The sequence below is a fragment of the Dermacentor variabilis genome, chromosome 5 (assembly GCF_050947875.1).
Source record: "Dermacentor variabilis isolate Ectoservices chromosome 5, ASM5094787v1, whole genome shotgun sequence".
Taxonomy (NCBI): Eukaryota; Metazoa; Arthropoda; class Arachnida; order Ixodida; family Ixodidae; genus Dermacentor; species Dermacentor variabilis.
Genome location: NC_134572.1, coordinates 70347768 through 70359650, shown reverse-complemented (window position 1 = coordinate 70359650; position 11883 = coordinate 70347768). Strand labels below are relative to the sequence as shown.

At 49.9% G+C, this 11883-nt stretch overlaps 1 protein-coding gene across 1 annotated transcript; it reads left to right on the top strand.

The window, feature by feature from the left end:
• Positions 1-212: 212 nt before the first annotated feature.
• Positions 213-1750, top strand: LOC142582769 (tetraspanin-33-like). Its single transcript, XM_075692793.1, has one exon. The coding sequence runs from the start codon at positions 215-217 to the stop codon at positions 1346-1348; it is 1134 nt and encodes a 377-aa protein (XP_075548908.1). The 5' UTR covers positions 213-214; the 3' UTR covers positions 1349-1750.
• The last annotated feature ends 10133 nt before the right edge of the window (positions 1751-11883 follow it).

Genomic DNA, 11883 nt, shown 5'->3' with positions numbered 1-11883 from the left:
TTTGCGAAAAACAAAACGCCTCCTGTGCGTTAATTTATGTCATGCAGCAGAACATGTACGTTTTACGACGTCTAAATTAAGAATTACTATTCAAGGCACATCCGCCTTATGATGAACTGGGGCGATTTCAATTAGAACTGACCAACTAACTAAACAAAAAGAGGCAGCAGTGGCACGTGTCACTTTTCGCGGCAGAAGAAGAAAAAGAAGTGTAATGGCGAAGGCAGCGAGTAATAGTCGTCAAACAACAGCTCCCCTAACGACAGCGACTCCACCGGAGACGCAGCCGACGACGCAACGCACGGAAACTTCAGCGTCCCAGAAGCAATCGGAGGTGGAGCAGAGTCTCTCGACGACCACGCGCCTCCAGAGCGAGCTCAGGGTTCGCGGCATCATCGTGGGCGTCAACCTGGTCGTGGTGCTGCTGTCGCTGGTCGCGCTGTGGTGCGCCACGTACTCGTACTCGGTGCTGCCCTCTTCGGAGCGAGACGGCCTGCTCAACAGCCTGATGCACAAGTCCTTCCTCTTCACCTTCTTCATGCACCTCGACGTGTTCGTGGTGGTCGTCAGCGTGTCGCTGTCTGCAGTCGCCGCCTGCGGCCTAGTCGGCGCGCTTCGCGAGAACATCGCCGTGCTCGAGGCCTACCAGAGCCTGCTGGCCGTCATAATCCTGGTCAACAGCGTCATGGCCATCACGGCTGCGCTGGGACCGCAGTCGGCGCGCGACAAGCTCAAGGAGAGCGCGTACGTCGAGTTCGTCCGGGGCTACCGGCAGTCCGAGTACTTCCAGCACCTGATCGACACGCTCCAGAGGTCCATGCACTGCTGCGGCTTCTCTCGAGACACGTTCCGCGACTGGGACCGCAACGAGTACTTCCACTGCGCCATGGGCAATCCGAGCCGCGAGCGTTGCTCGGTTCCCTTCTCTTGCTGCCGGCTTCGCGTGCTGGACGTGAACGATTCGTCCAACCTGCCGGTGCTGGCGAAGCGTTTCTGCGGCCACGGCGTGCTGCTCATGGACGACCAAGAGGCCTGGCGGCGCATCTACACGCGCAGCTGCGCCGACGCCGCGCTGACGTACGTCATGGACAACCTCGTGACGTTCGTCGGCGCCGGCATGGCGCTCAACATGTTCCTGCTGTTCATGCTCATCACGTCCGTGGTGCTGCAGGAGCAGATCCAGACGATCTCGGCCATCTCCGAGGCGTACTACAACACGCTGAACGAAGGCCAGGACGCCATGCAGGAAGCCGGCCTCATCAAGTTCCCCGTAAAGCCGCGGAACAAGCCAACCGACAAGAGCCCCGACAAGAGCCCCGACAAGGCAAACGACAAGGTGGCCGAATAGCAAAGAAGGACGGTGGAACGCTGCTGTGCTGGGCCGGCCTCACATGATGAACAATTACACAAGACGCATGCTGTTGTTTTCCTTTCTTTACTCATGGCTTATCGGTCCTGGCCCGCATTTTTTTGCTGGATTTAGCAGTTATACGGATTCTTTCATTTAGAGAATGACACTGTTGTTCAGAACTGTATGATTAACTGCGTAATTTCCCGTGAAGAACTATGTTATTTTTACTGTGTTCACTTATACTGCTTTGAAATGGGTAGTGTGTCACTCTTTTTCCTATTCTAGTGACACCCATGAACGCTTATTTCGGATCGCAATGCGTTGCCGTTGTTCATCCTGGGAAAGAGGCTGTTCATTAAAGCTGGATATGTTTGCTTAGCGGCACGCCTAGCATGCTAATCCTGGTGAACGCGATCATAAATGTTACACAAAAAGCACACGACACTTAACGCACACAACATGCAGAATTAAGCTATCGTTGTGGCCTGCAGTGCCTTGCAGGAAAGTTAAAAGCGCATTCGTGTAGCACAGGATGCCCAGTCTTCACTAGTTCACGGTCCAACAACATGTTGCAGCAGCAGGTGTGAACCCAGAGATTTAGTCGGGACATTATGAGGACGGTCCTCTGGAGTTCAAAGAGGTTTTAATTGCAATTTAAGTGTGCTATGTCCTCCATAGTACATTGCGCGCAGTGACCAATGGCGAGTGGAACAGCTATGACTGGCCCAGAGGGCTGCTACGGCCTCTCTGATTGGCTTAAAATGCCGCCATTGCAGAATTTAACAATATGACGGAATTTGACGATGCCCCGAATAACATCCTAGGACTACTAAAGCTTCACGAAACCGAAGGAAAGCGATAGTACGGGGCCAAAGGTCGTCTGCAAGAAGTCATAGTCACCATCAAATACATGTTTTATTCAACAGTTAAACGCCATTCGGCATTGCGAATCGGCACCCCTGTTTGGCATCATTTCTTTGCAGTACTCACCAGATAAAACCGCACACTGGAGTTTCTATGGACCAATGTGTGGTGTTCCAAGGTGCTGATTCATCGGATTCACCTCGGCGTCGCCTTCACTATATGCTATACACATCTCATCGCCCGTGCGGACAGCCCGAACTTGCGAACGCTGACAAGTGCCTGATACTCTCCAACATCTGTTTTGCGACTGCCCTCTCTCCCCATCCCAGTGGAAGACGCTGGCTTCTGCGCTAGCAGGCACTGGCAGGCAAACATTGTCTGAAAATACTATTTTATCTGCAGTGTGTCACCATACAGTAGAATCATTAGCTTGGCTACAAGGGCTGCTCTGAACCCGCCGTGTTGCTCAGTGGATATGGTGTTGGGCTGCTGAGCACGAGGTGGCGGGATCGAATCCCGGCCACGGCGGCCGCATTTTGATGGTGGCGAAATGCGAAAACACCCGTGGGTACTTAGATTTAGGTGCACGTTAAAGAAGCCCAGGTGGTCGAAATTTCTGGAGTCCTCCACTGCGGCGTGCCTCATAATCCGAAAATGGTTTTGGCACGTAAAACCCCATAATTTAATTTTTTAACGGCTACTCTGGACTACTTGAGATCACCGGACTAGACTCAAGGGTTTAAGAAAATCACTGTGTTAGTGTATGTATGTATCCGTTCTTCCTGATCTCATCATCATCCTTTATCACTCTTTTTTGTTCCCTCTGTGCAGAGTAGCTGGCCAGAGCATGCTAGCTCAGGCCGACCTATCTGCCTTTCTAATAAATTATATCCCCCCTCCCAGGTGCTGCTGTTAGACATGAATATGGACGCACGGCGCGGATCAGCCCTACGCATTTACCTCTCCAAGGAGACAAAGAATATGCGATAGATGCCTCTTGGTCAACTCCTGAAAATCGAGGCCATACATGGTGCTGTAGAAAAAGGCAAATAAACGGGGCAGGCGGGCACTGCAAAAGAAGACGAAGAAGAAGTTGGAACAATGAGCAGCTCTTTGTCTGGATTCTTCGCGTCTCGTTAGTTTTATACATTTTGGTGCCGAAAACCTCCGTGCGGAATCGTTACCTTCATCGCACGTCTCCAAGGGCCTTCCACTCCACCGCTTCGCGCTGCGAGCGGCGAGGAATGACTGGATAACGCATCGTTCACGATCGGCGTCATGATGGTCGACTTCCCAACAAGTCGGCAGTCGTCTCTGATTCCGTGGGGGAATCGGTAGCCTCCCAGGACTTGCTGGGACGTCGACCCTCACCAGCTTTGTCCGACACCAACATTCAAATGTCAAACCAGGGGGAAGGAAACAATAGTGGGACTGGGTCTTTGAAGTCGACCGAGACGCGTCGCAACCCCCAAAGTTCGTCTGAGGTACGCACACGTCCTCACCGTAGCAAGAAACGGCCTCCGTGGCTTGATAATTTTGTTTATTAAGTGTAGGGCGTAGTGTCATCCCTGAAGTGCCACCGCTAGGGGCCTCGCCGTGACATTACAGAGATAGGTCATGTGTTGCTTTGTTCAATACAGATGTACAATGCATTTTTCTTCAGGTAAGGTGCAGTGAAACTACTACCCTGTGTTGCTTACCGGGTTCTGTGTTGAATCGTCTGCAGTGCAGTGTGACACATGCATATTTCTTTGTGAAGTGCTTAAGGCATTGTAAGCGTCTGGACACTGGTGCGTCAATGACTGTGTTCTTGTGCTTCCAAAGACTGGTGCGCTGGTGTGTGAACTTTCAGGGACGAACAGAAATTATTCTTGGCCTTAAGTACGTGCGCTTCGAGTGTGCGTTTCACTGAATACTCTTCTTTTCCAGAGGGGGATGATGTGGTATAGTTTCTTCCTCTGAGAGGTCTCCTGTTGACTGTTTAATCATGTTGTGGTCTAGTTTGCCTAGATGGCGCACCCCCTTTCGGTCATGTGTTTGGCTTCGACCAATTAGCTGGTGATATCTGACATGGAAGTCTCCATGCATTAAACGGCCGCTGGTTGGCCCAGTTCTTTGTGTGGTTTGCCTCAAGAGCGGTCGTCTCTCCGCCTCCCTCTCTCGTGTCGGCGTCGCCGGCGCTCGCCGCGCGCTCTCAGGACGCCGGGCCCCCGCTGCCTGCCGCTGCCGACACAACAGTATGCGTGCCGAGATTCGATGCAAGATCGACGCTTTGGGACGCGTGGACAGTACAGCGGAGTCTGCTCCTCAGAATGCAACCCCGACAGTTCCTGACGCTATGCCCAGAATTGGCCCATGGCTACCGAATCTTGATATGCCGACATTTAAAGGCGACATTCCCAAATGGGCACCATTCCGGGAGCAGTTCGAGTAGACTGTTCATCTCAACAACGCTATATCGACAACGACGAAGTTTTTCATTTAAGGCATTATCTTGCCGGGGAAGCGGCAGCGGCCATTGCCGGTTTACCGACTTCTGAAGCTTGCTACTCAGGTGCTGTAGCACTTCTCAAAGAACGTTTTGGCGATCGTCAAAGGATAGTGCAACACCATCTGACAACGCTTCGCCATCTACCTCATGTAAAGTCCGGAAGCGACGTACGCGGCCTCAGGCAACTGTATGATGCCGCGCAACTAAATATCCGCTGTCTGACTGCACTAAAAGTACCGACTCTCAATTTCTCTGCAATGCTGATAGATATTCTACAGAAGGCATTGCCATACGAGATCGTTCTTGCATATACGCGAGGAAAGCGGAGTCAGACTTTACGTCAACATGGTCCTGATACGAACCTCTCGGAGCCAGAGCTGGCAGCTGGTACATCGGAAGCGGAGTTAAAAGAGCTGTTCATATTCACACGTGTTTAGTTAGAAAGCCCAGAGCAGTGCAACACATCGTCACAACAATCTGTCGATGACCGTGCTGAGAGAACTCGAGGGAGCAGCACCGCTTCCATACTGCACAATGCATCATACAGCTGGAGCGAGTGTTTCTTCTGTCGATATAAGAAGCATGGTACACGGGCCAGCGACGCCAACTTATCTCTTGTTTCCAAAAAAGAGAAGCTAGCTAAGGATAAGCGCTGTTATAGATGTACATCACGAGGTCACCAGGCACGGTCTTGCCATGTCAAACTCACGTGCTAAGCTTGTCACGGAAGACACGCCTCGAGTATGTGTGACCCGAACTACAGAAAGAAAGATACTACAGCGGAAACATCGAGACCAGCGGTGGCTTCAGGTAGCACAGCAGGGATAATCCCGTCGCAATCAGTAATGCTTTGCGACAGAGATTCCACAAACGCTTGCGCGAAGACGGATAGAGAAGCGTACCTGCAGAATTTTCGCGCTTTTGTCGTTAAAAATAACAGGTCCAGATACATCAGAGGGATTATGGATGGAGGCACTCAGAGATCATCTATCACAGAAGATCTGGCTGTAAAACTACAACTGCAGGTACTGGGAGAAGCCAGAATTTATTTCAACAAGTTTGGCAACGGCTCCTCAAGTTCTGCTGAAATACGAAAGTTTGTTGAAGTACCACTGCGTAGTCAGCACTGTTCCGACATCCATATTGTTCAAGCAATTATAGTTCAAGTTATCTATCACGACATTGCTGCGCCGATAGCTGATAACTTCATTCGGAAGCTGTGATGTGAGGGCAAATTTCTTGCTGATGACAAGAATTTTCTTGAAGCGGATACTGAGAACGACCTCAACTTGTTGATTGGAGCTGACCATCTTTGGGAAATCATGACGGGAGAAGTTGCAAGGAGCATAGAAATTCCAGGACTGGTCGCAAACAACACGGCGTTCGGACGGACACTGCAAGGAGCGAGTCGCCAAAAAGCCTTTCTTGACTGCGACGCTAACGTTATGGTCTGCGTTCTGCGAGTGGAAACTGTTACTGACAATGACACAACCTCGCAGATTCTACAGTCATTCTGGCAGCTCGAAGCAATGGGGATCACAGATTCCGGCGAACCTCCCTCTCCTGAGTCCATTGCACGGTTCCGAGGAACAATTCGCAAGAAAAGTGGCAGATACACCGTGGCGCAGCCTTGGAAAGATCATCAGAAACAGCTACTTGGAAGCAACCGTGATACCGCGCTCGCGCGTCTACAAAACTGGCAAAGAGGCTATCAATGAATGAAGGATTATTGGAGCGATACAACGCAGTCATCCGACAATACCTGGAGCTAGGACACGCTGAAGTGGTATCTAAGAGTGTTCCTATTGATCGGACTACCTATTATATGCCACATCGAGAAGTTATACGAGAGGAATCGCTGACCACCAAGCTCCGGGTCGTGTTGGACGCATCGTCACACGCTCAAGGCTTTCCGTAAAGGGGTAACTCTGGATAAAGGGGTGAACCTCAACCCAGAATTACTACAAGTACTGCTTTGCTTTAGGTGGTTTCCGGTCGCCATCAACTCGGATATCGAGGAGGCATTCTTACAAATTGAAATACAGGAGACCGACCGAGATGTATTCCGGTTCCTCTGGTTTGATGCCATTCCCGTCACCCAAAACAGTAACATTGTCGAATGGCGCATGACCCGGGTACAATTTGAATCAACATCAAGCCCTTTCTTGCCCATGGCGACTATTCATCACCACTTGGGCAACGCTTGTGAGGACAAAGCGCTTGCTTCTATATTGAAGAAGTCCTTTTATGTAGACGATTTACTGGTTGGTGCAGAGACATTCGAAGATGGTCTGAGCATCTATGAGCGATCGAAGGCAATTATTCGAGATGCAGGCATGAGTCTCAGAAAATGGAAGACCAATAACCAGCAACATTTTCGACAACCAGGAGAAGTAAGTGGAAGGTGCATCAAGGGAATCAACTGCAGTTTTTGGAATGCAATGGGATGCCTAAACGGATTACTTCAAATTTTCTTCCAAATCTATAGCCCAATACTTAGCCTCAGCTCAGCCGGACACAAACGTACACTTCTCAAGGCTGGTTCCCGAATTTTCGACCCTCTTGGTATTCTCTCGCCTTTCGTCGTCACTGCAAAGGTTTGGTTTCAACGCCTGTGGGTTTTAGGCCAGTCTTGGGATGACCAGCTACCAGAGGAGATCAAGACGACATGGACAGCATGGTGCGCAGACGTAATCCAGCTTGGCTTCAGCGAGATTCCGCGCTACGTGACAGATGGGCTATATGCACCGGTCGAGAAGGCAGAGCTGCATATATTCGTCGACGCCAGCCTGAAGGCTTATGGAGCATGTGCCTATTTGAGCACAGTTGATGACGGTGGAAATACAGCTACATCACTAATAGTAGCAAAGTCTCGAGTAGCACCTACCAAGATTTTAACACTGCCGAAGCTCGACGATATGGCTGCAGAAGTAGGAACCAGATTATTAAAATACATCCACTCATCGTGGGATTCAAAGCATTTTCCCTGCGTCATGTGGACAGACTCAACGATCACACTGAGCTGGATCCGGAGTGACCGTAACAAGTTGGGTCAGTTTGTAGAGCACAGAGTGACTGAAATCGCAGCATTTGCTGAACCACTGCTATGGCGTTACTGGCCAGGAGAAGATTTATTGACTAGGGGCGTACGTTTAAAGATTCTACGTACATGTCGCAGCTGGTGGAGGGGACCTGAATGGTTATCCCAACCAAGATCAACCTGGCCTACAGACTCGGACATGAGCACACCGATCTACGAAGAGTCAGAGTGTGACACGCAACATATACTTCTTCAAGCGCCGAGAATAGTGGACACCCTAATTGACTTAAGGTAGTTTGGCAACCTACAGAAGCTCCTGCGCGTCACCGCCTGGGTATTTCGATTTGTGGATCGATGTCGTCGTTTTCAAACGTCGCTCGGTGGAACTATTTCGACAGAGGAGCTAAACAAGGCTGAAATGTTCTGGATATGTCACGTCCAGCTCGAAGTATTCACGAATGACATTAAACACCTTCGGCTTAGAGACACTATCCAGAAACACTCCGTACTGCGCCTTGATCCCTTGAGACTTTACCTTGGTCACAGCGGGCAGCTTCGACTTGGTGGCCCACTTGAAATAATGAACGCTACGTATGACGAAAAGCACCCGGTTATTCTACCGTGAAGGCATCCCTCCACGGCCTTAGTTGTTACTGAGGCTCACTGCAGAGTTTTACATGGCGGTGTGGCAAGCACTATGATGCAAGTTCGACAGCGTTACTGGGTTATACGTGCTCGACAAGAAGTTAAACGGATCATCAATGCTTGCTTTCTCTGCAAAAAATACAACAGCAAACCTGTAAAGATGCAATTTGCGCCAATGACTGAAGACAGGCTTCTCACATCACGGCCGTTTGAAGTTGTGGGATTAGACTTTGCAGGCCTACTATATGTAAAGCAACATGAAACTGATAGAGTTACGTACACAGCTTATATTCTGTTGTTCACACGTGCGACCACGAGAGCTGTACACCTTGAATTGACGAGTGGTATCTCTACAAGCTCCTTCTTACTAGCGTTCCGTGGGTTTTTGGCTCGTAGAGGAGTGCCCGCAACACTGTACTCCGATAATGCTCTCGCATTTAAGAGAGCATCCGAGACCTATGGGACATTTGGAACACCATGCAGAGCTCTCCATTTGCATCTTTGCTCTTGACGCATCGCATAGCATGGAAATTTATTATGCCAGGTGCACCTTGGTGGGGCGGCGCTGGTGGGAAAGACTTATCCGATCAGTCAAGTCATCTTTACACAAAGTGCTAGGAAAGAGCAAGCTCAACAGCGAACAAACTGAGACTGTACTGCTGGGGGTAGAGGCGGTTATCAATTCAAGACCCCTAACCTATACGTATACGGACGTTATAGAGAGCCCTCTCCACTATGTCCTGCTCATTTTCTGGCCGGGAGCTCATTTCTTGCCTCGCCAGAGCGAAGCAACAGTGACGATGAAGCTCGAAGTGCACAGGCTACGCGACGTGACCTCAGCAAGAAGCTGTGATACCGCCAGAAGTTCGTGGACCACCTGTGGATCCGATGGAAGAAAGAATACCTCCTCGAGCTGCGGGCACTTCACCTCTGCCCATCGCATCCTAGTAGCAGTCTACAAGTAGATGATGTAGTACTCATCGAGGAACCTAACATCTTTAGAGGTATTTGGCCACTGTGACGATTCGTGGACGTCTTCCCTGGTCAAGATGCAATAATCCGAACCTGCCGTGTGAAAGCTCAAGATGGCAAGCTTATAAGAACGCCAGTGCAGAAAATGTACAAGTTTGAATTGGACAACGCTACTGGGGGGCGAGAGTATGTAGAAAAAGACGAATGAACGGGGCAGGCGGGCACTGCAAAGGAAGAATAAGTTGGAACAATGAGTAGCTCTTTGTCTGGTTTCTTCGCGTCTCGTTAGTTTTATACAGGTGCTATTCAGGCAATATCAAGTTACCAGCCATCACTCAAGTACACATATATACTGGTTATTTCAGTGGCACTAAACAGCTCAAGCGATCTTGGATTGTAGCGTGAAGTGACACGGACACAGACTAGAAACAGACAGGACGAGCGCTCGTCCTGTCTGCTTCTAGTCTGTGTCCGTGTCAATTCGCGCTACAATCCAAGATCATGTTACCGTACCAATTCGCCCAACTTTCTATCCTTTTGCATTACAGCTAAAACGAGTCAGAAAAGCACCATTATTCTATCATAACATAATAATGACTCACATTTCGATGTTCGCCTACACTGGTTACAAGAACACAGCTCTGACCCTTTTCATTCTATGGAAGATAACAGAGCACGCGACAACATGAAAAAAGCGCATCCACGATCCCTATTGTGCCGGACTCGTTATACCTTATCCTACTCAACAACAACAAAAAAGAAAAAAGAACCCTCAGGGGCGACACACTATCTCTTATTTTTCCCCGTGTGTTCGATCCTCTTCCCGCAACCTCACAAGGGTGGAGAACGTTCTCCTGAGGAGGACGTGGGCTGACGTAGCCTTCACCCCTGCTGTCACCTGCAAGTGAAAGGGCGTCACCAAGGATGACGCCACCTGCCCCAACCGTGCAACCCTGGCAAAATACACCGATGTGTAGCACGTGTTGTGGACTCGCCCAGGCACGCGACACCTCTGCGAGTCCATGCTCCGACGGCCTCGCCTCCGCACTGGCCGCTCCACTAACTTCAGCAAGTAGATTAACGATGACTGTCACTAGAGAGCCTTACTGAACTTCCGGTAGGGTATAAAAGATTTCTTTTAATTATTATGCCTCAAAGCGCCCACCTGTAAAAAAGAAAGGATGGAAAAGCTTATTGAGCGTTATTTCTGCTTCTCCAATTCATTAAAGTTCCCGGAACGATCTTCCATTTTATCTTGATCATCGAAAGAGCTCAGTCGGTGGCGAAGCCAATATAACGGTACAGTGCAATTACCTGCGCTCATCACTGCACCATCCACAGAGAGCACATTTTTCTAGGCAATCATCCCATATGAAGAGGAAGAAGAAGAAGATAAGGTGGAGGAGGAGGCACTCCACATATCTGAAATTCCTTTCTACACTCTTTGTACCCTTTTCACCAGTACAAGTCCAGCAGACTTTCATCGTCTGCACTTGCCAACAGCTCTCGTAGCTGTTCAAGCTGACGAAAGTTTGTAAACCAATAGGCGCCTTCGGCGTGCACGCGGTAGGTGTCGCACACCTGCAGAACTTCACAGCAAGACAGGGGTGCGGCTTTATGGAACGCAGACTGAAAACCCAACGCAAGAAGCTGAAGAAGGAACATCTACTAAAACAAGCAGCGCTGCCTGTTTTAGTATGCAAGCTGCATACTTGCGTGTTGAATTCGAAGAGAGAGAGAACGGAGGAAGGAAAGGCAGGAAGGTCGACCAGACTGAGTCCACATGGGAAGGGGGAGTGAAAGAGAGAGAAAACATGAGACTTGAGTACCCGAATGCAGACATCTTGCACCTAACTTAGTGCATGTGAAGTCGAATTCGAAGCAAAACTAAACAGGGAGGGAGCTAAATCTTGCTTCCCCGGCCTATGACCTCGTTGATATTAGGGGTTGGCGTGCTCTCATGTTGAACGCTACTGAGTTCTCACACTGTGAAGGCTTTCGAAATTTCCCGAGGACGCGCATCAGGTAACTCGAATCGAAGAGCAGTGTTTCGCCCACTTTTAGCTGCACTCGTCTTCCGTAGCTCTATACTGTTCCCAGGTGAAGTCGGTACAGACGAAACGACAGTATCCCACACTGATTTCCTAACAACGCCACCAAGTGTGCGCCCGTACGACGGTGCATGTGCTCCACGTTCGACTCCTCTTTTATCATTAGCAGTAGCAGCAGCAGTGCATACATGCGCCGGTACGTGCGGCAGTTCGCTGAACTCTCAAGAACAGACAAACTCTCAACCGCAGCAGCAGCGCCCCCACACGGAGCTCGATATGGTTCGCTTTCCTGATTAGGCGTACGAATGCCTCAGTCTACGGCTCTGACGCACAGAAATTTCGAGAAGCAAGAAGCCTCGTTTCGAGGCAAGTCATTACTCACAATCACGCGCCTTCCAAGAGCCACCATACAGTAGGCCGATCCGCCCCGCTCCTGTACTGGGGGCTAGGCGAAAGTTTTGAAATCCGG